Source organism: Pelodiscus sinensis, chromosome 1 (genome assembly GCF_052426305.1).
Source record: "Pelodiscus sinensis isolate ZL-2025 chromosome 1, ASM5242630v1, whole genome shotgun sequence".
Lineage (NCBI taxonomy): Eukaryota > Metazoa > Chordata > Testudines > Trionychidae > Pelodiscus > Pelodiscus sinensis.
In genome coordinates this window covers 114554678-114582077 of record NC_143052.1, presented here as the reverse complement: position 1 = coordinate 114582077, position 27400 = coordinate 114554678, and the positions used below count along the sequence as shown (strand labels likewise).

At 42.6% G+C, this 27400-nt stretch overlaps 1 protein-coding gene across 3 annotated transcripts in view; it reads left to right on the top strand.

Annotated features, from left to right (window-relative positions):
• Positions 1-18060: 18060 nt before the first annotated feature.
• The window catches only part of SLC15A5 (solute carrier family 15 member 5), a 58457-nt gene continuing 49117 nt past the window's right edge, over positions 18061-27400 (top strand). Inside the window, exons 1-3 of one of the 3 annotated variants that reach the window (XM_075919730.2) lie at positions 18061-18200; positions 18912-19274; positions 22376-22598. In XM_075919730.2, the coding sequence (XP_075775845.2) occupies positions 19103-19274; positions 22376-22598 (395 nt within the window). In that variant the 5' untranslated portion in view covers positions 18061-18200; positions 18912-19102. Of the gene's footprint in view, positions 18201-18225; positions 19275-22375; positions 22599-27400 lie in introns of those variants that run through there. The other 2 variants (XM_075919731.2, XM_006130325.5) reach the window with 2 other exon arrangements.

Genomic DNA, 27400 nt, shown 5'->3' with positions numbered 1-27400 from the left:
GGCATTGCATTTTACTTTCCCTTTTTATGGAAAAGGTATTGAAATGAAATAGAAAGATAAGAATTTCTTTGGCTTGGAAAAGCATATGAGTGAACGGAGCCAGGCAATAGATCTAGTGCATTAAGTCTTTAAAAAGTGCCTCCAAAATATCTCACTTTCTGCAGAAATTCATATTTCAGTGCCCTGAATTCTAAGGGCCCTGGTTGAACTCAACAGCGGACCTAGTTTTCTTCCAAGTTAAAAAATTAGACAAATGTATGCAATCGTAAAGAAAATGACATGACATAGAAAGAAGGAATTTTTGGTATTCAAATGGGCCTAATAAGTTGTATCTGTCTCACCAATCATATTCATTATCATTATTTCATATTTACATGGCAGTAGCTTTGACCGTCGCAACAAGAAGATCAGGGCTCCCATTGTGCTGTACAAACACATAGAAAGGAACTGACCCTTCTCCAAGGAACTTGCAATCTAAGGGTATGTCTAGACTACAGGGTTTTGTCGACAGAAGTTTTGTCGACAGATACTGTTGACAAAGCTTCTGTCGACAAAGAGCATCTAGACTACATCCAGTTCTGTCGACAAAGCAAGCCGCTTTGTCGACATAACAGTGTGGACGCAAAGGACAGTGTAGATGCAATAATCCCTTCTATCGACAGAACTCTGTCGGCAAAAGGCGTTATTCCTCGTAGAATGAGGTTTACATACGTCGACAAAACTGCTGAGTTTTGTCGACATTATGTCGACATAACTCAAAGGCAGTGTGGACGCAGGTATAGTTTTGTCGACAAAAGTCCACTTTTGTCGACAAAACCCTGTAGTCTAGACACACCCTAAATATGCTTGCAAGTGTGATTCTGGTAACGCTACCCACAACAATTACAGTAGGCAGCAAAAACTTCTAAAAAAATAAATTTGTAAAGGTATGAACAGGTCTAGAAAATGTTACTTGGTGTTTGGTCAAACTACAGCTGTTACTCATTTCTTATCTGATTGGATGTGTCCTTACAAGTGCGACCAATATTGTATAGTTATTGGGTTCACTGGGTCAGGTCACAGCAGGGTTTTACATAGATGCTCAGGGAGCAAAGTTGCTTCTGTATAGTGATAACCATGATGGTTACCTGCAGTCAAACTCCCTTTGCTGTCAAGTAGGGTGCACCACACAGAAAATCCCAATGGGTGACTAGCAGCTATGAAACGTGAGGAGTAATGTTTCTTCCTCTCTGTGATATAACACAGGATCAGTATGAGGTATCTCCCATCCATCACATTTGAAACTACAAGTGCACTGAGATCACTGCAATGTCAATCCACCATACAGTGAAGCCTCAAGTGTTCCTTAGTCCTCTGTTCTCAAGGCTTAACATACCCAGGATTTTTAATCTTTCTTCATAGATTGGGTTTTCTAAACTTTTATCATTGCTGCTCCCCTCTAGACTGTCCAGTTTATTCATCTCTTCACTAACATACAGAACTGAACTGCTGAGGTAGAGCAGGACAATTATCTCCCATGTCTTACATACATCATTCTTGTTAATACACCCAGAATTACATTCGCCTTTTCAGGGCATTTGGAGAGGGGCTGTTTAAAATGTATTCTCTAGATTAGAGCTGGTCCAGTTTATGAGGCCTGTGTTTAAAGTAGCCTGGCTCTCCCTGGGCACTGGGTCTCTGAGCACTATAATGCAGAGCATAGTCTCACCTGGAGGCTCTTGTTCCTCCACACAAGCAGCATGAAGTAAAGCTGGGAGGTAATTCCATTTTGCAGAGGATTTTAATATTTCCACGTTTTCATTTCAAATTGCAATGAAATCAAATCAAATATTTTCCATGAAGGGAATGGAGCCCCTGCTCTCAGTTAGTCATCTGGGCCTTCCGCCTCAGGGATGTGGACACTACATGCCCCAAGATCACTGATCCACAGGTAGCTTGACAAAATGATTGTCAACGGGCCATATGAGCTATTTGGCAGGATCCAAGCAGGTTTCTGATGCAAACCTGCCTGAGAGCCATCGGATCTTTGTTGAAATCAAACAGTCTCTGTGGAATGGTTCAAAATACAACAAACTAACGAAATCTTACCAAAGAATTATAAGAAGTTTTCTAGCTAGCTGTGCTGGAGAAGAAAGATGAGAAAAGCCTGATGAAGACAAAAAGGATGAGGATAATAGAGAAAAGATGCTGGCAGACCAGGTGCCAGTGTAACCGCCACCATGTGCATTTGAACCTGGGACCTCCGATGGGTAGTGTAGGAGCTTCCATCCTTTGAGCTAAAAGCCAGCTAACTCTCAGCCCATGCTATAGAGGTCTCTTGTTCTTATCTGTTGCTGTGTTCTAGGTGCCACTGCATGGGACAGTGAACCACACAAGAGCTATGTCTACACTATAGCCTTTTCCGCAAAAACATATGCAAATGAGGCAAAACATGCAATATCATCATGCCTTATTTGCATAACTAACAAGCTTCCATTTTTGAGCAAGAGGCTTTTGCGCAAAAAGGAGCCATCTACACAGTTCCTTTTTGCATAAAAACCCCCTATTTTTTCACCTCATTTGCATATGTTTTTGTGCAAGAGAGGGGCAGTGTAGACATAGCTTAGGTGTGTGGGTTACATCAGCTCATGTAAAGACCCCTAAATGTCACTTAACACTGACAAAGCCATAGCTGGAAACCAGTCTGGCTCACTCGTGTGTTAACATTGCTAGAGCAGATGTTAAGTTATAAGACTGTGTTTAGTAGTTAGATTACATATATTGCTGCATGCATTAATCTCACTAATAAAACCTGTATCCCATGTTATCAGGCAACAGCTGTTCGTTTTATAACTATAAATATTTTCTAAGACTGTAAACCCTTCTAGTTAGGGGAGAAGAATTATCTGGTATGAAATACTAGGGTACGTCTAGACTACAGGTTTTTGTCGACAGAAGTTATGTCGACAGAACTCAGCGGTAGTGTAGACGCAGGTATAGTTTTGTCGACAAAAGTCCACTTTTGTCGACAAAACTCTGTAGTCTAGACACACCCCTAGTTTACCAAAAGAGATGTCATCTTCTCCCCAAGAAAAGAAGGTGTATAGACATCAGACAAGCCAGTATGAAACTTTCTCCCTACCTGGGGGAGGAGGGAATTGATTTATTGTCTCCCATATCAAGGTGGATGCCCTAAACACTGGTCTAAAAGTTATAAAGAGGGCACAATTAACAATTTTAGCCCACGGATTAGTGATAGCTTTAGGTTGACCAAAACTGCATTTTTTTGGTAAATGTACTACTCACTAAAAAAAAAATTCATTTGCATACACATATACACACCCATACCCTTGTTCTCAATATGATGAACATATCTACACCAAAGGGCTTCTCTGGCTTCCTCTTCCTTTTTCTCCCATGTTGCCTGCTAATTCACTTCTTTATCGCTTTTAATTGGTTTCCTCTTTCCACAACTTTGCCCATTGTGTGGCTGAGTCTGAATCACTGTGCTCCCTCTTCATTCAGCTTCTTGCCGAGTCCCTTCTGGAAAGACACGCCAGGTTCATCACATGGTCAATTCATGCTTTTGGCTTTTGAGGCTCTTTCTGTGGGTACACAAGTTTGATCCGATTTTTCTTGCATTTACACTGCTGTAAATCATTAAGCAACTCTGTGGGATTACAAGCGATAACACTAGTAACATCTTTGGAAGGAAGAATTGGGTTCATAATGCTGACGTTGTTCTGAATTGATTAAACCTCTTTGAAACTGAGAGGTATACAGGTTGGACCTCCCTGTTTCAGCTCCCTCAGGACCTGACTGGTCTTGGAAAAGGGAGTTTTCCAGACCATGGATGGTGGAGCACCAGACTCTGCCCTGGGTTTCTCTCACCAGCTACCTGGCACCACTGCCCTTGGTCCCCTGGCTGCGGCAGCCCTGTGGGGTCTGTGGCCCCACGAGTTCCAGCAGCCCCAGCATCCCTGAAGGCACTGTGAGCTCCAGTGGTGGCCCTGCAGTCCTGCCAGCTGTGGGCTCTGATCCCCTCCTCTTTCTGGCTCTGCCAGCTGTGGCCCCCTCGCCCCATGGACTCAAGTGGCCCTGCCGGCTTCCCAGCCTATCTGGCTGCGGGCTCTGGTGCACTCTGGCTCTGTTCCCAACACCAGCAACCTCTGTGCTGGGAGTCTCTAGTCCAGCCACATCGATGGTCCTTCTGGAGAGTCCCATACCACAGATGTTCAACCAGTACTGGCTTTCATTTAACATAGTTCTAAAAAACCATTACGTTCCTTTATGGAACCCAATGGCTGAAACAAGAGCAGCCTCCAGACAAAATAAAAGACACATGGGAGCAGAAGGGGTTCTGCTGGCTCTTGTTTTATGATGGTTTGTGTGTCTGTGAAAGAGACAGAGAAAGGACTGAGAAGCTTCCTTGCTGCCTCCTTTCTCAGCACCAGAAACAGCCTGGACAAGTACTAGGTCTGTGGCCCTGAGAAAAGTCGAATGAGAGCTTTTGGGGCTGAGAGCTGGCTAACAGGGGTTTGGAGCAGTGAGCAAAGACATTCTCTTCTAGATGATTCTTCCTGTGTTGAAGTAAACAGAGTTTTATGTACATTCTTTGTCGATAAACATGACTGCATCAAGGAAATACCAACTCTTTTATCAATTTCTCCTTTAATGGGACCAAGCCACAAGAACCCAAATGTTGGCTAGACACTCCATTCAAAAAGAGTAGCAATATTAAAGACCTAGCATTTTATAACAGCTGGATTACAACAAGTCCCCAAATATACATAGTATTACACACCAAAAAAATTATATGAAAGGAACACCATGTTTGGAAAAAACAAACACTCTAAAATTAGAATCATAGAACACTAGAACGGGAAGGGACCTTGAGAGGTCATTGAGTCCAGTCCCCTGCCCTCACAGCAGGACCCAGTACTGTCTAGACCATCCCTGATAGACATCTATCTAACCTGCTCTTAAATATCTCAGAGATTTCACAACCTCCCTAGGCAGAAATATTTCCTTCCAGAAATATTTTAAGAAATACTAAAAGAAAGCTTTTCTCTGCAACAAAGGTTTTCCCCTATTGTCCATATATATTATGATAGGCTTTAATTACTTTTTCTATGGCACATTCTTGGGTTCCCCTCATACTGCTGAAATGATGTTCAAAACCTGACATCTACTTTCCATGCTAGTAATGGCTCTGAGTTGGCCAGCTCAGATTTGGGATCTTAAACAGGCCCATTCCTAAAATAGCAAGGAACAGCAAAGGACGGAGTGTGAGTCCAGATGCAGATTTGCTCATAACAAGTCTTTGGGTCCACCTCTGCTGTGAAGATGACAACATGTCGCTGCACAAACATTTGTACAGTTAATTCTACAGTGTAAGCATCTTATCCTAGCAGATTCTTCTCCTTCGGTCTTCTCCAGCTATCTTCCCTTCTCCATTTAGTCCTACTAGTCCTGCTTCTTGTGCCATTATCAGTTATATTTTGACATTGTATTGTATCCTACCTACTCTAACCACCATCACGAGTCCTTTGTCATCTCTGCTTCAATACTGTTTTTCTGCTAACCAGTCAAAGGAAATTTTTTTGTTCTTCTACCTGTCGTGGCAGTTTATAAACACAAATTTACATTCTTAGACCCAACAGAGAATTGCTAAGTGTATAACCATTTGTAATGCATTTGCATTAAAAGCTTTGAATTGCTATCACACATTATCTATGATTAAGCCATTTAGTTTGATTATATGATTTTGGTATTACATATTCAAGTTTGTGTATGTTTTTGAAAAGTGAATGTTTCAAAATGTAATATTTCTTAAAATATCTCCATTTTTCCCAAATACTATATAATTTTGAATAAGCAATGATATTTCTGACATCAACCCCAGCTACCAGCAATTAAGAATGATTTTATCCCTCATTTAAGGATATTGCTGATATGGGAAAGATAAATAATCTTGAAATTTTATGCACCTTCTCCAGAAAGATCCTAAAATGCTTTACAGGTTGTATATATAGGGATTGCTCACCTACCACTGAAATCCATTTCTTGAGGGAACATGACACATATTTTGCACTAACAATGCTTGGTCATTTTTGACAAAATGGGTGCAGAAGGTGATGGTGTGGGGTCTGAGCGGGAGGTAGGGTTCAGGTGGACAAGAGGAGGCAAAAGGGGTAATTGCCCAAGAGCCTGGCTATTTAAGGGGCCCAGAGCTCCTTTACACTGCTACGGGAACACCAGTACCAAGTGGTGACTGTTGTCAACCTGGCCCTTTCCACCCTTGGCCCCGCCCCTTCTGAGCCATCCCTCACTTTACCCTGGGGCCCACGGTAGCTGCTAACCACTCTGGGTTCATGAGCATGCTGAGAGTGGGGAGTCTGAGCAGTAGGAAGGTTGAAGGAGCGGGGTGAGGGTGAAGGGCCTGGGTGGGAGGTCTGGGCAGGAGAGGGGGTGTATAAGCAGGGTGACAGTGTGGGGGTTTTGGTGGGAAGGACAGTGGGTGAGGGGGCAGGGAAATCTTTTTTTCCTCTCTCAAGGGTCATCCTTGTAGGGTACTGCACATATCGTGAGCTGTAAACAGAGCACCCTCAACTTCTGTCAGCCTCAATGGATGTTCAGATCAACCAGCACCTAATAAGGAGTGCTTAGCACTGGACATGATCAGGATCCAAATGGACTTTTAAATCCTCCTTCAAGGGACAAATTTTTAAAAGATGCCTAACCCCCGCTTTTTTCCATTTCTTCAGGTAACAACATCCTACTTTCGCTCTCTGAACTGCTGACTTGATATCTAATACCTTTCAAACTAGGAGACAGGCATTATTGATTAGTACAGGTTGGACCTCCCTGGTCCAGCACCTTTGGAACCTGACTGATCCTGGATGAGGGATTTTTCTGCATCTGGGAGGTCATTTCAATCCCCCTGCTTTCTGCTCCCTCTGCTGTCCCCCTGGGCGTCCTGGCTCCCCGCACAGCCCAGCTGAGCCATGCACTGGCTCCCAGGCCTCTACTCCCCTGCAGCGCACCGAGACTCTCTGATCCTGGAACATCTGTGGTCATGCTGCACCACGGATGTTGCCGGAAGCAGAGAAGCCTGGATTTTAGAGGTGCAACCTGTACTATTAGTTTAAGAAGAAGCTGATAGCAATGATTAAACTGCCATAAGCCTTTGGAACACCTGTCCTCTGGAATTAAACTAATAACTTTTATTCATGCCGAGACACATCTTGAGGTGCTTTATAAAAAGCTTTGCAATGGCTTACTGATACATTCTTCAGTGCCAGGCTAACAAACCAAAGCCAGAAAGAAAACAAGCGTGTATCGAGTTTAGTTTAGTTTTTAAATAAGTGCTGGGGAATCTGTATCCCTTTCACATCTGCTTAGTAGGCCCCAGAGAGAAGCTATTAACTGGAGACAGTGACAGCGTTTCATTATACTAGGAGCCAGGCACAGAAGCCAACACGACATAACTCCTACCGAATTGCAATTTTTAAGTGTGTGTGTGTCGGGGGGGAAGTTAGGTATCTAGATGGTTTGAGTTTCAGAGGTGCTGGGCAACAGACCCAGTCACAGAGATTTGAGACCCCAATACATTATGTTTTGTGGGGCCCAACCCCTCCCATTTCACTCCATTTACTCTGACAGGCCAGGTGCTTGGAGCCCCAGTACACCTGTCCCTGATTTTCCTCCCTGTTATCAGTGCTGTGGGCAGCCACAACGCCCCTGGGCCTCAGTGAGAACTTCTGAAAAAGTCAGGACACTCATATTTTGGTGCCTGGGTATGGATAAAAGGAGCGAGGGATTTTTCTCTTCATTATGGTACCCGCATTAGTGTAGAGGAGCTGTAAAAGCTCTTTAGTCAGCAAGGAAGAATTCCTCCAGTGCAGGCACTATGTAGGCCCTCACACAAGTCCTTGGCTGGATGAAATGCCAGGGGCGGGAGGACATATATTTGGGGCAGGAAGGGAGTTTCCACAGCACATGTCACTTAAATGATTCTGGGCTGTACCACGCTGCAGATGAGTTCAAAACTAACCCATAAGAGGTAATCATCAACTAGAGCAGTCTCTAGGTCAGCAGTGGTTGGTTTGCCAGGTCTGGCCCTTGGTGAGCTGCTGTCACTGTATTTATCTGAACCTTCACAGGTACGGATGCTTGCAGCTCCCATTGGCTGCGGACCACAGGTAAATAAAGTGGTGGCAGCCTGCCAGGGGGGAATAGCCCTGGCAACCCACCTCCATCTTATTGCCAACCCCTGCTCTAGGTGCTCAAATTAATTTCAGGGGCCTCACTGGCTCTTGTAGCAACACAGAATCCTAGGAAACACAGATGTCTTAATGCCACCTTGTGTGAGACATTTAAAACTAGAGGTGAGCCAGACTTCTAACACTTGGGCTTCAGAGTTTGGGAGCATTTGGATCTAGTGTTTCGCTTCAGGCTCATGTTTACTTTAAGATTGCCTTCACGCAGCCCTGGAGAAAATACTATTGGGAACAATCCTGAATTAGGTTGTGTAGTCTCCTAATGTCTGATTTGTGTGTTTTAAGACAGACCTGAAGTTATGTGTTCACTCTTCCTGCGCTGGATAGGATCCTAGCAGCAGTATCTTGTACCAGCTGAAGTCTGTTAATTGTGTGTGCTGGGAGATCAGCCAAAAGGCCGTTATCACCGTCTAAAGGAGATAAAATAGAGGCCTAAACATGGTTCTGTGCATCAGCAATCAAGCACTATTCCTAAGGCTGTAGAGGGAAATTTTCACGCTAGCAGAGATATATAATTCATATGTGAAGCTTCAAAGCCTAAGAGGCGAATAAAGTTATGCTGGAGCCTGGACATTCCTACTGAGATCCAAACTTTCCCGAAGTTCAAACACGACCCATGGTTCTAATTCAGGGCCAGCTCTGGAAGAATCTTTCTTAGACAGCTACAAAAAAAAACCAACACCTTCAAATGCCTCAACTGGAAGAGCAACAGCTCTGGTTTGGCTGAATAGGGTTAAAACTGTAGACATCTTAGTTTTTCTATTGGCTAGACAAGCAAATAGAAGAAAAAAGTGAGAAATATTGGAACTATTTCAAAATCCTCTCTAATGTATGTATCATTAGAATAGGAATGCAATTTCAAATCCACACTGATTCATTACATTACTGACAGTGAATTGCATATGCAGATTAAAAGCAAGGATCCATGCACAAAACTCTTTGGGGGCACCCCCAGACAATAGATTTTACTGGCTGGGCAAAAGGTCAGTGTTAATTATCTCAGTTTAAGTGTTACTATAAATCATGGCCCAGTTTCCCCCATTTAAAAAAAAAAAGAAGAAGACAGAAGCAATAGACTAGAACTGTACAAAAAGGAATGAGAAGAGGAGAACCACACACACACACACACAAATCCATACTATTCCAAGTTAGCTGGGTTTGAACTAGAAAAACAGGCCCATTGATGGGGGTGGAGGGTGGAGAGCAAAGGAGGCATTGCCCTGCGCCTAGTGATTTGAAGAGGGCTGTGGCTCCCAGCTGCCACTACTGCAGTGATGGCAGCAGCCCGAGCCTGAGACTTGGTCCCTCCACACCTTGCCCAGGGGGCCTGCGGAAGCTGTCAGCCCCCCTGGAAAAAGCTAATGGAAAGACTGCATATTTGAGTAAGATTGGCTCTGCAGTTAGCAGTCTACCTGAAGGGTGCCACAGATCAGGTCAACTGGACTTATATTTCCCCTCCATGTTTCTGTAAGGACACCCACTCTAGGCTCCTGGGTCCTTAGCTGTCAACCCTCTTGGTTAGAGATCCACACATCTCTCCCCTGACTAGAGTTCTTCCAAGCTGCAGAGTGTGGATATAAAAGGATCTATTATTTTCTAAGAACAGCAGAAATCATCTCGGATTCACAGATAACAGTGTCTCAATTGTAAACACAGCTTTAGAATCTATTTCCAATCTATTTCAATCTATTTCCCTAAAAATCTGTCAGAAAAGAATATCATAAGTGCCATCTACAAACTATAACATAACACAAAAAAGGCCATCATTCTGTATGATAGAACCAGTTCTAATCTTCCCATTAGAACAAATGCCATCATAAAGAATATCTGCCAACAATGTGATATAAAACTGCACCACGCATCATGAAAAATAATTGCAATACAATGATTCCTGAATTATAAAGCCATCAAATAGGTGCAATAAGACAAGAGCCTTAGAACATATGTAATTATCTATGCTGAGCAGTTTTTCATATCTTTGAACAAAATCTCAAACCTCTGCTGCTCAAAGGAACAGTGTAATCATGTCAAAATCATTCTTATTATAGCAATGGTTTTTGGATCAGCAATTTTAAAATCAGCTCCCTGCAGAAAATTTTATAAAGGCAAAATTAGTTGACTTTCTCTCTGATAGTAATAAACCACATATTCCGCAGCAGAATCAGTGAATATTTTCTCCTCTTCTTTGCTTTCTTTCTCTATTTCCATTTCAGCAAAGTAAACTACCTGTATAACAGTTAGCAGGTGCGTAGTCACATTCAATTCAGTAGGACTGCTAATGTACATATTTCAAATTACACATGTGCTGAAGCACCTCTTGGATCTGGCCTGTAAAGATGGCAATGGAAAACTTAAAGGTTATTGTGATGGGGTGGCAGAGCCCTGCACTTGCAGCCTTTCCCTCCTTGTGGGGGACGAGCGGCAGAGCAAAGCGGGGCGTAAGCCATCGCCCTGCGCGGCTGAGCCAAAGCGGCAGGACAGCGCATGCACCGGTGGCGCCGTGCAAAAGGCCATCTCTCCTGGGGTTGTTGGGCAACCATACACTGCCCCAGCTGATGGGATCGGCGCGCTTGGGGACGACGGGAGAGACGTGGACGGCGGCAGCGTCATGCAAGAGGCCGTCTCACCCGGTGTTGCCAGGCAACCACCCACCATCCCAGCTGAGAGTGTCGGCGCATTTGGGACCATGCAGGGAGGCATGGCCAGACGGTGCAGGACATCATCCGCAGGCCGCGGATTGGGTGACATCAGCAGGGATGCCACAGGGTGGCCCGGGGCAGAAGTCAGGAGAATAGAGGAGACACAAGGGGAAGGCAAAGACACAGGAGGAGAAGAGGAGAATAGGCAGAGGAAGGAAAAAGGACTTAGAAAGGGAGTGGGGCAGGAAGAGTCTCGGGAGAGAGAAAGAGCCCGGGTGAAAAGGAGCATGGCGAATCTAGGATGCTGGGGGGGACGGACCACTCAGCGGAGTTGGAGCAAGGTTAGCCAAGAGTGGGAGGAAGCGGCCCAAGGCAGGGCTAGGGAGGTAAGCCCGCGGACTGGTAAGTTAAGGGGTAATGCCCCACCAGTCAGGTCACAAGAGGGAGGTATGACTCTCCCTCGACCTTAGGGCCCTGGGTCGGGACTCGGAGAGAGGGTGGGCCCTAGTCCCCCTTCCCCTCCTCCACTGCTCATTGTCCCGGGCAACAGGAGCAGCATTCGTAGCGGTGGACAGGGGAGTAGCCCTGTTAGGCCCGATGGGGCCAGTGACTAGAGGCTCAGACTGATGAGACCTTTCACAGTTATTTATAACACTTTTGTACTTCCATCACACCTTTCATCTCTGATCTCAAGGCATCGTATAAATTTTAAGGAGCTTAGCCTCATACCACTACTGTGAGCTAGATAAATATTATCTCAGTTTTGAAGAGGAGGGAAGTAAGGCCCGGAAGAGGTAAACATGACTTTCCCACAGTCACAGATGAACTTTGTGGACGAACCAGGTGAGACATCTTGCCTCCACGCTCTCGTAGTTTTTTAGGGTATGACTTTATGAAGTGATGAGAACCTTCAAATTCCATTGACTCACAAGACAATTAGGGGGCACGGGATTGGCTCCTTAGTGTGGGGAGGGAAAAATATAAACTAGAGCATTTTAAAATGATCCAAAATTATACTGAGGGCAAAGAGACACAGTACTCTTTGGAAAGAAAAATGGAGACCAAAAAAAGGGGGGGGGGGGGGAAGACTAGTAAATTTATTACTACTTGATGAAAGTTCACTTCATAAATTTTTGGATCTCGGATGTAATATTTGAAGCATTCACCAAAAAATCTCAACATTATCCAGCTTCCACTCAGAAGAGGGTGATACAAGATCTAACCTCTTCCTCCCCCCAAGGATGCTACAGATCATTCTCAATGGTGAGTTAATATGGAACCGGTCCAGTTTGCACCCTTCACTGTTGGTTCAGAATGAAACTCACTTGAGGGATTTGCTTCCATCTGTTACATTATATGTCCTTCTAGCAGAGTAAGCCAGAATTGCAAAAGCTCCCCCAAAAGTCCCAATTTAATTATGTCCGGAAAGTGAAAAAAACCCCAAATATCTTTGTTATATATTCCCCTCCCTGCACTTAAATCAAATACCATGTAATGGTGCTGCACTTCAGGGGCCCAATCTTTGCTACTGTCTTTGGAAAAGGAGTTATTCATATCCTTGAGGAGAGAGCTGGAAATCAGGACTTGGGCTCTCCGTTTCCTCTAAGAAGTCGAAAGGTTTTCAAGACTGCATGTACCAGAAGGAATAAAAGGATGAAAATTGTATTTAGTAGCATAACCACATAACTTCTGAGAGTATGCACAGAGTGGCTCTCTTGCACTGAAAAGTCTTATTAAACTGGTTATTTCAGAGCTATTATCTTCCAGTCTTCAAAGAGTACATTTATCACATTTAATGGTTGTTTATAGCTTAGAGAACTTTGAGTAGATGTGCTGGTTTTCCCACTTTCACAAATATGCTTTGTGAACTCCTTGATAATTGCACTTCAGTGTTTTAATTGGCCCTTCACACTATTTACAAAGCATTCTGGCTTTTGTGTTTGTTTGCTCTTCTAGTAGTATGGTTCATAGTCATAGTCAACATAATTCATTGCTGCTGATAGGATTTGTGAGCAGCATCAGATATACACTTTACATACAAGGGATCAAAAAAAGCACTATCATGTATTATAATTTATTCCTGTTATTCACAGTCTAGGTTCAAAGCTTGGAGCTTATAGACTATACTGCACAGATACTATTGAGATGAACAACCTAGATATCTCTAAAATGGATATAAATGAAAGATTGTAATGTTTTTATATGTATCCTTTCTTGTGAGGTGGTCACAGTAATCATACACTTTTTTGAATCAAGTCTCATCTTGTTTCCATACCTCAGAGAGACCATCTTTGTTTCTCTGATGGGGAAACTCAGGTCACGCTACAAGCTTGGGCCAAAGCTGGACTCAGACCCAATTCTTCTGACTCCCACTTTGTGCTTTAACCAGCTGGCTATCCTGTCACGCTTTTTAACTCCACTTTGGAGACCTCTGAAACAACTACGTAAGTAGACAAATTGGAGGATTGGGCCAAAGGAAATCTGATGAGGTTCAACGAGGACAAGTGCAAAGTCCTACACTTGGGACCGAAAAATCCCAAGCATTACTACAAACTGGGGACTGACCAGCTATGCAGAAGGTCATCCAAAAAGGACCTGGGGATTACAGTGGATAAAAAGCTGGATATGGGTCAACAGTGTGCCCTTATAGTCAAGAGGACAAATGGCCTATTGGGATTCATTAGTAGGAGCATCTTCCCAGCAGATCTAGGGACGTGATTACTTCCCTTTATTAGGCATTGGTGAGGCCACATCCGGAGTATTGCATCCTATTCTGTCCTCCGCCTCCCCCCCCACCCCATTACAGAAAGGATGTAGACACATTGGAGAGTGTCCAGTGGAGGGCAACACAAATGATTAGGGTCTGGAGCACATGACCTATGAGGAGAAGCTGAGGGATTTGGGCTTATTTCATCTGCCAAAGAGACGGAGGGGGAGGGGGATTTGATAATAGCCTTCAACTGAAGTGGGGGTTACATAGAGGATGGATAGAAGCTATTCTCAGTGATGACAGAAGGAAGAACAAGGAGCAATGGTCTCAAGTCGTAGTGGGGGAGATCTAGGTTGGATATTAGGAAAAACTATTTCATTGGGAGGGTAGTGACGCACTGGATTGGGTTACTTAGGGAGGTGGGGGAATCACCATCTCTAGAGGGTTTTAAGTCCTGTGTCAACAAAGTCTGGTTGGGATGATTTAGTTCGAGTTGGTCCTGCGTTTATCAGGGGGTTGGACTCGATCTCCTGAGGTTTCTTTTATGATTATAAGTAGCAGGTTATCTTCAGACTGTCAAAGACCATTGTTTCCCAATAGTATTTTTGTGTCCTAGACAGACTGAAAGTTAGTCTAGGTTTTCCTTTCCAACTGCAGAGAGAACAAGAAGAGTGGTTCTTTCTTTGAGGTGTGGAAATAGACACAGTGCACTCCAAAGTAGTCACGAACAGTGGCTGTCTAGCATGATGATTAGTCAGCTATTCTCACTAGAAGACATCCTGCAGGGAACAATGCTTTGTTGGCAGGGAGATGAATTAGTCACAGCTACTACCTGCTTTAAATTAAACTATTCTCAGGAAAGATTAAAGTGGTAATTCTCAAAAACATGATATTCTAGTCTTTGCCTCAATTATCACATCTCTTGTTTTCTGTCACTGAAGTTGTCACCCCTTTCATCACATTGCGATCTCTAGATCTGTATACACAGGACCGAAACTTTGTCCCGTTGAAGTCAACTGGAATTCTGGGATTGATTTCAAAAGTGAGTTAGACCCGTAGGCTCCTAAGTCTCTCTGAAAGTGAATGGGATTTGGTCACCTACGTGTAAGAGTCTCAAAGGTACTTAATTTCCATTGAAAAAATCAATAGGAGTTAGGCATCTAAGCACCTTTGAGGATCTCAGCTTACATCGCTTTTGAAAATGAGGCTTACAAACTTAAGTAAGCTTGGTTTTGCAACCCTGAGCAGAGCAAATCCTTGGGCCTGAGTTTTTTAAAAATTACACTTGTAGTGCCAAACACATCAGCAAAATGTCCATGACATTTCTCAACAAGAAATTTGGCAAGAACTACAGCAAGTGTTAGGGTGCATTACAACATTTTTCATATTTTCTTTAAAAAAAGTTGTATTGTGTTTAAATAAGAATAGCAGATGAAAACAATCAACACAGTGTAACTTTTCCATCATATGAGCAGAAGTGTAGATCCTGTAGCCGCACAACCAGATTGGCAACCGGACTGAACCAAGGCAAAGCAGGTGGTAAGTCAGTAACTGGAGCAACATGCAAGTGCCTAGGCTACTTCCTGGTCACTCCCTACTATTTTAAGTGGGCTGTAGAACCAATAAAGAACATCTTTCTGGTGCTGAGCTCATCAATTGATAGATGGCCTACACAAAAATAACAACTCCACTGTGTCTATATTGGCAAGATTTTGTGCAAAAGTGGCTGCTTTTGTGCAAAAACTTGCCGCCTGTCTACGCTGGCCGTGAGTTCTTGTGCAAGAACACTGATGTTCAAATGTAAGAAATCAGTGCTTCTTGTGCTACAACTATGACGCTCCCACTCCGGAATAAGCCCTCTTGCGCAAGTGTTCTTGTGCAAGAGGCCAGTGTAGACAGGCAACATGAATTTCTTGTGCAAAAAAGTCCGATGGCTAAAATGGCCATCGGAGCTTTCTTGCGCAAGAGAGCATCTACACTGGCATGGATGCTTTTGCGTAAAAGCACGTCTCTTGCACAAAAGCACATTCCAGTGTAGACGCTTTCTTGCGCAAATACTTTAACACAAAAACTCTTGCGTTAAAAGTATTTGCGCAAAATCTTGCCAATGTAGACGTAGCCCTTCTGTACTGATGAGCAGTCTCTTTTACACCAGCTGAGATCATTAGGCACCTAGGAGAGAACAAATACTTTTATAACACTTCAGGAACCAGCTGTCCCATTTTGACAGAGCTATCTCTTTAAAGATGCATCTTTAAAGGATTTCAAGACCCAGATCCACAAAGGCCCTTATGCCCCTGACTTACCCATCACTATGATCCACAAAACTCTCACTTTGCTACCACCTGACTCTTAGGTGCCTCAGGTCACTCGGTGCCTAAGTTTGTGCAGTAAAAGTTCCCGCAGTGCCTATGTTTCTGCCTGGGTGCATGTATATTGCTGCATCCCTCAAGAAGTCCACATACTCCTCTCACATATAAGCCCCAGTGCACTTTTTGGACTGTGGGAAGATAGGCACTTCTCTTCCTAATCCATATTCAGGTGATTGGGTAGGTGGACTCAGAGGCCATGTAAAATGGACAGGATGAAGGCAGGCAAGGATGAGGCTCACCTCTCTTACAACCTGCAACCCAGCAATTAGAGTGCTTGCCTCTGCTGTGAGTAAAACCTCAGTTTAAGTCCCTAGTCTGCCTAGTGAGAGCTCTACTAATTCTTAGGTGGGTGTCTAACCATTAGACTAGAGGGTGAGTCTGGCCCAATTAACATTTAGTTATTCAGTTAGTTAATTAAAATGGAACACATTCAGTTGAAGGAGACCCCCCCCCCCCCCCCCACTAGCATATCCCATAATTTAGTCATTCTAAATCCTTTTGTCAGCCTGGTTGGGGCCCACACAGATTTGTCAGAGGCAGGACTCCTCTTTGAACCCACTTCAGTCCTCAGCCTGTGTTGGTGATTCACACTTAAAATCTCATCTGGTTCAATACTAGTGTAACCCTAAAGATATTAGCTACACTGACTCCTTTCCTCAAGCACTTTGCATTAAGTATTCTAACTACTATATTAAGGGATAAACCAGCTAACAGATTAAAGGGTTTGGTCCAGACAATGCAGCAGAGTAAGGAATAGAACACATGGTCCCCAGGGCTACCCACACACCATCAAACATTTCAACTCACTTCTCCCAGAGGCAGACCCATTTCTGAAATAATCACATACATAGAAACCCATTCCCACACAACTGTTTCAGGCTACTTTGTGGTTTTATGGTGTTTAACCAGCCAACCAGTCAGTTGTTTTCCCTGCCTGACCCCAGGATCAGACAAACTATCATCAAACAAGGAATTGTTGTAATTAAACCCAACTGGCAAGCCATCTAGCTCTACTGCTCTTCTTATAATCTCATTTGCCCTCAATCAGCAGCACCAGTAAGACACAGGTGCCCCCTGGCCAAATCTTTTAAAGACAAAAATCTACACATGAGCAAGGAATGTTCACTACTGAATTGTGCATAGAAGGCAGAGTGTATTTACCACAGTGTTTTCAATCTGAGTCTATACTACAGTTTTATCTTCAAGTTGAGTAAAAAATAGGGCACCTTAATGCATCTGCAGCTAGGTAAGGGGTATTCCCCAAGATAGAGTGTGCGTCTACTCTTTGGTCACAATACTTTCTCCTTCCCTGTGGTGTGGTTTGGGACCAGGCTTATTAAACTATGAAATAAAAACCAGCTGAGGCTATAAGTAATCCCTCTAGTTTGCTTTTTCTCCAGCCATCAAAAAAGAATGAAATACATTCTAGTCCCTTTTAGGGAATGTGGCAGGCATATGTACTGGTATGATACAAAATTCCCTCATCCCCCTCCCCCCCTCCCCAGTCCCACCCAGAAGTAAGCAGACTCTGTGATACCTTTAGCCAAGTTCTGGCTTTAGAACTTCATTTGAATTATGAGAATTCAACCCTTAGTTGAGAAAGAGGCTCTACTGATGCTTGGCTCTACTGCTGCATTCAGGGCTTCTGGATTTATATTTAATGGCCATTACAGAAAATTAGGGCAGTAACCTTTAGTCTTGATACCAAAGTTAAGTGAATTTTGGATCTGGACCTCTGACTTGGGCCTATACATGTGATCTATATACTATCAGGCATCTCTATTACTTTATAATAGGTAGTCATAACATCTGCTAAAGGGTGAGAATCATGTGTGCGTTTAAGTATCTATATAGTTAAATGAAACTGAAAAGAGTCTTTGTTTCAACAGATTGCAAAGTGAAAGGCTTGATAGTGTTCTTTAGAAACATGCATCAGATTCACCATTGTCTTTCACCATGTGCAGTCATTTACACTTGTACAAAGTGGGTGCAGGACATTACCAGTTGGGACAGGTATAAATGGCCATGCATGGTAGTGGAGATTCAGGAGGTTGGACTAATGTTGTGTAAACTTCTTAGTGGAGTGCCTGGGGGAGACATGCTGTAGACTTGTCCCAATTTATCTTTATTAACTATTCATAAACTATCAAGTTAACATCCAGGAACCGAAGTCTTCCTCATTCTGCTTCTTTATGGCATGTGTTAGCTGTGGTAAAAGGTCAGGCTAGAGAAGCTGTGCTTGTTTTCGGTGTTTTTTTTTATTGCTTTTTCTCTTCATTAATACATGGAATTACTTTCTTGTAAAACCTGTTTTATTGTATTCAATGTGCTAGCATTTCTTACTTTTCTAATTAACTTTCTTATCTGAATTTCTACCAAAAATAACAAGAAATGTAATAATGATAAGATATTGTTCACCTAAAAACATGCATTCTTTCTATCTTTAGCCTTTTGCTTGCAGTTTCTCACTTGTTGCTTAATTAAGGTATGAGAATATTAGCTCCACATTATTTTCTTGATCTAGTACTTGAATTCTGCTGAAACAATTTAGCCTTCCTCAGTATTTAAACCTTTATCTGTAACATGCAGATACAATATGTGCCAAATTGTATTAGATACACATAATTTAAGAGGTAATATTATTTTGAAGGGAGGGGTAAAAGTCTTGTTCACCACCAAACAAACAGATTGGATTGAGTAACTATTGTGCACTCAGAAGTTTTAAATATTGGTATCCCCTGTGTTCCTTGATCTTTAATGTAACAGCACTAAAGTGATAGGTACCCTGAGGAATTGTGGTAGTAAGGTGTGGAATTCAAAGCAAGGGTCTTACCAGTTTGTTAATTACAGTGGAGGATAACAGAAGGCACATACAGCCTAACCCACTCAATTTAGTCTTGCTAAGAACAGTTAAGTATGCCTGTTACAGACCTGAGAGCTTTACAAGAAAAACAACTTCTGGAACACACTGCCGAGAGTGAGAAAAGGAAATTCTCTGGAGAAGAAAAGCATGTTGTAGTCTCCTCTGGGTTCAACTCTCAGAAGAAACTTCAGGTGGCTATTTGCCTACTGTTGATAGAGCTGTGCGAGAGATTCACTTTCTTTGGCATTGTCTGCAACATGATTCTATTTTGCACCATCAAACTTGGTTATCCCAACCACCAGGCAGCCATCATAAACATGTGCTTTGTAGGTGCCTCCATGTTGTCACCTGTGTTAATGGGCTGGATTGCTGAACAGCTGGTGGGGAGGATGAAGCTGGTGTATATCTGCATGTTTCTCCACTTTCTAGGTAGGTGCTATGCCATGATCATTTCACCTGGCATGTGCTTTTTGTATGCAACTCTGCTCTGTGTCAGTTTTTTAAAGTACCATAGAAACTCACTGTTCATCATATAAATGCAAATCCAGGGATTCTTTTCAACCAGGTGGCCTCACCAAACTTCTCTACTAGCTAAGGGCTTAACTTTTCTTTTCACAAAATGTACTAATATATCTTAATGAAGCATTATTTTGAAACTTTGTGAAACAATCTTTGTAAAATAAGGCCTAGATGTTTTGAAAGGTGACTAGGGAGGATTGGGTGCTGTAGCCTGAGAACCTAAACTGTGACACTGTAAAGTGGTTTTACTTTTCAGAAAGCAGGCACTACGGATTTTTCTGAAAGTGAGGCCTTTTAAGGTATCAGGTAGGGCACCCAAAGTCACTGATCTCTTTTGGAAAATGCCACTTGCTCAGGACTACAACTTTCAATGCATTTCTCCAGTTGGCACAAATTTGAGGTTCGGCAGTATTTAAAACTACACGATCGTTACATTTGGGTAATAAGGGTAGACAAACTTTGACTTGAATCCAGAAGCAATACTTGTATGCTCACCTTTAAGGCCTGACTCATATTAAAAATATTTCACTCCACCCAATGGAGTTGTTTATATTCAGCACAGGATCCCCTTTTCTAAATATTTTTTTAGATAACTTACGTTTGAATGTTACCGGCACGTGATCTTCCATATATCTGAAGTCCCCTCAATATACACACACACACATGTAATGTATGGAGAGCTCCTAAAGAGCTTTCACAGAGTGGCTGGAAGGTGGTGGTGGTGGTGGGGGAGCAAACAATCTAAAACATTAGCTATTTGCATGGATTGTGAAGAAGATTAGGTGGTGTAAGGAGTAGAGCCACACCCTTTCCTAGCCAAACTGAGTTTGCAAGGCTCTGCTCCCTCTGTACAACTGTCACATGCAATTTAGTAAATGTCACAGCTGACAATTGCTTTCTCAGCCTAAATTGATCAGATAATACAATTTGTATGCCTTTTGTTTCTAGGTCAGGGTTGAGGTAAAGTAGGGACCTTAAGACAGTGTCTTGTTGTACTCTCCTGCTGTGAGTAACAGTCAATCTCTGATGATGCTGCCTGTGGCTCAAACTACACATCTACCAAAAGTAACTTCATAAAATCACCAGGTTTTAAGTGAACAAAACAGGAAGAAGATGAGGGTAGAACAAGTTATTGCCACTCCAGGGCCACGTTAACACAGACATTGCAAATTCACCCATTTTTCCGTAGCTCTCTAATAAAATATGTATCCACTGCATAACTAACCACTTGATGTATAGCTGAAACATACACTTAGTCACATTTACTTATACTAAGGGACTGCAGGCAGCTTTCAGGCTTGGCAAAAAAGTTACTATTTAGATAGGCATCAGAATTGTTGAAGTAATCAAGATCATTTCTGAATGAGTCTTCTCTACAAGCAACATTTCTGTCCACTTGAGCTCCATCCAGAAGCTCTTGTGTGGAATTCTCTTGTGTGCAGCAGGTGTCCTCAGCTTATGTTTCAGAAATCTCTGCACTGGGGATGCTAGCACCTCCTTTAGAGTGCTGCTGCTGCAGCTGGAAATAATTCCAGCTCATGTACATCAGCTATGTAAGCATCTAGGGGGGTAACTGAAGAGAAAAGATCACAAGAATGTGAAAGAAAAAATGATGCAGAGAACTAGGTGGGTCAGTGGAAAGAAGGCAGAAGGAAGCCACTTTGTCTAGAGTACTAAAGCGCTCTATGAATACCTGAAAAAAACTATTTGCTTTATATCCCTCCCTGTCTTTTGAATCTAGATTACAAAAAACAGGACATCAAAGTAGGACAAATTGACTTTCAGGAATAAATTGTTGAACTATATACCAAATATATTACATCAGACCACTTAACCCTCCCTTGACAACCATCAGAAGCAGCATAAAGCATTTCCCAAAGAGAAACAAATGTTGCTATAACAAGAGAAAGTTTCTTCTAAACAAATATCAAATATTAGGGAGAGATGATGGTCTGAAACTAAACTTATTAGTGCCTGTACAATGCATGAGATGCTTTTTGCCTCAAACCATTTCTATTATTCCATCTAGGCATATAAAAGAGAGGCACAACTTATGATCATGTTTCTTTATTTGTAAAGATAACGTTTATGCACTTAACTTGCAGTGCTCTGAGCCCAGGCTACCCCTGAAAGCAGAAAAGTTCAGGCTCTTCCTCTATAAGTAGTCAATATTCTTGCCTAATAGTAGTATTTGAAGAGTTCTGGATTTGTACCAACATCTCACTCTATAGGAATAAATACTTTTCTCTCTCATGTATGTGGCTATTTTTTCTAATTTAGAGACTCTAATCATATATATATATATATAGTAGCCCAGTGTCTGTGAGTCTGTAACGCTGATATGCTGGCTGCTCCCTCTGGGGGGCGCTGTTGCTGAAATGCTGGCTGCTCCCTCTGGGTGGCCCGCGCTGCATGGGGAGTGCAGGGCTCAAACGGCCACTTGCTCTGCTTGCTCCCCCGCGGCGGCTTGGCTGAGCGGGGCAGAAGTCAGCCGAGCGCCATGGTGGGAGGTGAAGGAAGGGCGGGTCGGTGACGTGCGGCGTGACAGCGGCTCCAGGCCCTGCCTCCTAGCCATGAATGTCACTGCCTTGCCCCCCTTTGCCTCCCGCCATGGCGCTTGGCTGACTTCTGCGCCACTCAGCCGGGCCGCCACGTGGGAGCAAGTGGCGCAAGCGACCGTTTGGGCTCCATGCTCCCTATGCAGCATGGGGAGTGCAGAGCACAAACAGCTGTTCGGGCTCCGTGGTCCCCCGAGTGAGAGGCAGGAGCGGGAGGAGAAGAGAAAGAGAGAGGCAGGAGGCGGAGGAGAGCTGACAGAGGGAGAGGGGGAGGAGAGAGAGATGGAGCAAGAGACCGGAGGCTCAGGAGAGAAGACCGACGTGGAGGAGAGACCTGAAAATCCCGTTTTATGATGGGATAATTGGCTAGTTCCAATATAGTTGCTAATCTAGAAAATAAACACTATGTTCGGTGCTTCATTTTAATCCGTTACATTTTCTTTCCCATTGCAGGTACAGCCCTGTTACCCGTTGTTGCTTTCCCCTTTGAAGATTTGTATATAGACATACACTATATCCTTCCCTCAGTAGCCAAAAATGAACAAAAAATCCTCTTCTACTTTGGGCTACTAACTGTCTGCTTTGGAATGGGAGGCATAAGAGCCATAGTTTGTCCACTGAGTGCATACAACCTTGAGGATTATGGACCAAAGGAACTTCTTTCTTTTTTCAATTGGTGAGTGTTTTCCTATTTCAATAGAATCACTGTGTGAGATGATGGTGCTTAATTAAAAACTCAAGTGCATCTCAATTTTTCAAAATTGAATGCTATATAGGAAATCACATTTTAGCAGGAACATTGTTTAAAAAATACTACCTTAATTTTCTTCCAGGCACATAGATTCATAAATCTCAAGGCCAGAAAGAATAATTTTAATCATACATTCTAGTTTGACTTCCTGTATAACATAGGCCAGGGACTTTCACCCTGGCTGAATCAAGGTCAAGTGATTAGCCCCTGTCAATATAGAATTAGTGGGCTAGTTGACACATAGAACCAAGCTATTCTATTTGGGTTCTTACATTAAATGCCTGCCAGGGTTGTAGTGAAGTTGCTTGCTGGGTCTCAGCCCTTTCCTCTAGATTGACTAGGCTCCATAGAGGATGCAAAATTCTTTGAACACTTGTAAGTATCCACACTAAAATAAAGAAATCAAAACATCATATTTGGAATTGTTGTCTGCTTCAAGAGGTGGTGGTTCATCCCGTGAGCAGTGGTGGTAGACAGGCCTCACAACCTATTTTCAGCCGTGACTGACAGTTTAGACATCAGGTCAGGTGATGTCTTGTTCTTGACTTCTGTTCTTCGATTTAAACAGTTACCAGGGCTGACTGGAAAATTTCACATACACACTCTCATTGCAAAATGGAGGTTCCATTAAAATTTTCTACTGGAAAAGAATGACTTCAGAAATCTTCATTGAAAAATGGACACACAATGTTTTGTCAAGCCAGAATGAACTATTTCCTTTTGGCTAATAAATTAAAATGAAACACTGACATTTACAAATTCAATTTTTCTGGACACTCTGAACAAAAAGTTTCAATATTTTTGTTGTCATTTGGGACAAAACAACAAAATATTTGAATTTTCCTTAAGACAGAAATTTCTTTAATAGATATTTACAAATATTTATCTACTTTAGAGGGAGTTTTATGATTGTTTGCTTGCCATCCAGAAATTCTTGATTGAGAGGTGCGATACATGTGCAATGCATTGTTGGTACTACCAAAAATTAAACCAATTTATCTATTATAAACTGAAACTGAGCACATTCAAATATTGGCAATGCATCACTGATGAATCAATGAAATGTTTTTAGATCATATTTCTGTTTGTATGGGGATGGCTTTAGAGCTATTTTCTCCCCTTTCCACTCCCTCCAATTATATTTATATTGCAAATCTTTAGTTTAAATGTAAGCTTCAGTGAATAGTGTACCTTACTAAAGATGTAAAAGACTGGTTCCTTAAAGCAGACTGCCTTCTTGACCTGCCCAAAGGAGAGAGAAAAAAATTCTAGGTTTTGATTCTATTCTGAGTTTTAATCCTTAATTAGCAACACCATTTTGATTAAATAAGACTCTGGAGGATTAAGATTGAAGAGCAATCAGTTGTTCTGAAAGATAGCTCTGGAGAATGTATTGTACTGTGGTTTTAGTCATTCAGAGTTGTGTTTAATCAAAGTGACATTTCTCAGTGTTGATTACAAAGGAGGCATACCAACAGGATGAATAAAATACCTCCTTGGGAGACTCCAAATGGGTTAGTTCTTGGGGCTTTGCTAGTATGAGGAAAGTGGTGTGTGGGTGTGTGTGTGAGATGAAAATACTAATATCTGCAGTGCTATGGCATCTGAGGAGGTACAATATGATTTGTAATCTTTAAATTAGCAACATGGGGTTGAATTTAGCATTTTCTAGTCTCATTACAACCTCATAAGTATATAATCATGTGTCATTTTCTCTTCTTGGTAGATTTTGTCACAAGAATAAATCTTTAAAATATATACACTTAATGAGACAGTTACATAGTGTTGCTTTATATCAGTCTAAATTCTTATCTGACCTGCTTTACTTCAGAAATTAGGCTAAGAGCCTTTCAAAAATCAGACTTCCTGCAAAGGAGTGTGTAACTATGATCTCACACCAGCATGTGGTAAGGGCTGCTTCTAGGACACTTGAAGGGCCTGCATCCAATCTCTGGAATGAATTAGGTGTAAAATCATTGACATAAGTTTCACTGCTGTTAAACTAAGAGGAGGAAAACTGGGCCTTGTGAGTCTGAAGTCTGGGACTGTAAGTTAAGGCTATTAATTGGCACTACTTCTTGGTCCATGAGAACTTCCATTACTATCAATATGGATTGAGCAAAAATGCCAGACAGAATATGGTCCTTAAAACCTCACAAACAACTTAGCTAATAAAACTAAATTGCATGGAGCATTGAAGTGTTGGAAAAATTGTGGTTTGTATAGGACCACTTCTCTATCTGTCCTGGTCTTCTATTCCTTCTCTCAGTTCAGCACATTATCCATTAGGCAACATTCGCTCTGCTAATTTAGTTTTGGGAGAAACAGAGCTGGTCAGAAAACTAAACTTATCTTCCACAGAATATAGAGTGAAACCATGTTTCATCCTGTTTTGGGATCAGAAGTCAAACCCAGAATTTGTCATTAAATGAAACATTCCAAAGCCTATCACTTTGACCCTAGATTATAATTCATATATATAAGTCAAACAAAACCGTTGGATAATTTCTTATTGGAAATGGTGACAGAACTGTACAGTGTTTTGCTTTTTGCTCTTTCCAGCCAAGGGGAGCTACGAGGCTCTGTGGCTTTGGAGCTTTAGATTAACAAAGTGTTGTGGGCCCACCAGGGACTTTTCCTGGCAGGTCTACAACCCAAGTCTGAAAACCTCTGGAAAGACATAGCACTAGGTAAAAATAAATAAAGATTAAATTCTCATGGACTTTTGGGGATGGCTTTGGAGGATGATTTAAGCCTGGAAGTCCTTGCTTCCTGGCATACATAGGATTTCTAGTGCCCCTGACAGCTGCCTTGGCTTCTCAGTGGAACTAAGTTGATCCAAACTGGATTTGTCAACCCTTCCTTGGCCACTTCCTGTATTCCATTAAGCTTACTGCTTAAAAGTGCACCACTACCCACTGGTTCTTAGCCACTGTCAGATTCTCCTCTTCCCTAACAAGCTGAGACATAACTTTAATTTGAGTTGAGCAAATCTGTGTATTGGTGGTACTCCACATTTTCAACATTACAAAGGCTTTACTTCTTGATTCTAGCTAGCTAGGTCAATGACCGAGTAGTCAAAAGCACTACCGTAATGATCTCAACATTATAACTCACGGCAACACCAGTTCAGTTTTGGGGCAATTACAACAGACTATTCAGGAACCTTTTCAAGTGAGGAAACAAAAGTAATGCAGACCAGCTCTTGGTGTTTTTCCTAGCAACTGCTTCGCCCCCACTCCCTCCCTTCATCTCCTCCTCAAGGTTCACAGCTGAACCATTGAGCTGAGCTTCAATACATGTTCTCTTATGTACAGGCCAGTCATACTAGACAGATTTTCGGCTCTAGCTGAACTGACGGTATGCCCTACCCACTCACTTATGCTTAAGGTAAAAAAGTTATAGAGCCAATAAGGGTGAGGATGAGCAAGAATAGCTAAGGCCATCTCTCCTGCTTGTTTGTTTTAAGTGAATTCAAGACTAATGATGCATGCTGGATTGACAGCACAAAGACTCAAGTTCTTTGTTTATTATCTGCAGGACAGGTAGAGCCCAAGGCAATAACAATATGAGCTTTTCGAGGCTTCCTCGATGCATCTTAATCTCAGCACACAGAGTCCATCTTTTGGCGTGGGAAGAGTGAAATCCGTTATTTTCATACTTGTCCTTGATTTCAGTGCCAAGGCTCTCAGCAAGGGTGGCAACTGCAGTGACATTCTCAATTTGATACTAAAGCTGCTTACAAAAGGAATCTAAGCAATGTGTTCTGCAGATTGTTATTTTATATTCTTTGAAACATTGAGATGGGGAAGGTAACTCTTTCAGAAGGCAGATGCATTTTTTTAAAGGGCCTGCACTTTTTTCTTCATTTTTTTTTGTCATTTTCATGCTAAGCATCCATTCTCCGAAAATCAGGGTGATAATAAGGTGTCTCAAGTTTGATGCAGAGATTACTGGGTGAGATTTCTTTGATATGTGGAACGCAGGAGATCAGACTAGACAATCAAAATGAGCCTGGTTTTAAAATCTATTACAGTTGGGCCCCAAAACACTAGCAGCTCTTGAAAATGGAGGCCTAAGTGTTTAAGGATGCAATGAATAATTTCCAGCATTATATCTCTGTAGAGTTTCTCCTTTAAAAAAGGCATCCCTGATCAAATCTCGACCCAGCAGGGAAGGAAATAAGAATGTTCCCAAATGCAGCAGGTCTTCAAGCAAAGTGCAGGATGAAAGTGCACCAGAAACCGGATAATTTAGCTGTGAAATGAGAGTTAAAGGGGATTTAGCTGAAGTAGTTATGATACTGAAGGATGAAATAAAAACGAATAATTTATTTTCATTTGTTGCCAAATAGTGAGAATCGGGCATTCAATGAAAGAATAATTACAGTAAAACTCCAGTGGTCTGGCATCCAAAGGTCCGGCACTCCTGTTAGTCCAGCACCATCTGGAACCTGGAAGTGCTCCGGGCAGCCGGACAATTGGAGCTGCTCTGTCCCTGGCTTCCCCTATTCAGCCACTGCTGAAACTCATCAGCAGCTCACTCTGGGAAGCCCGGGGCAGAGCAGCTCTGCCCCCGGGTTCCCCGAGTCAGCCACTGGTCAGTTTCAGCAGTGGCCGACTTGGGGACGCCTGGGGCACAGCAGCTGGGGTGCTGCCGGGTTGGTCCCGCAGCACCAAGGGGCACCCCCCCCACTCCACCCCAGACCCCTCATAGCTTCCTCTTTC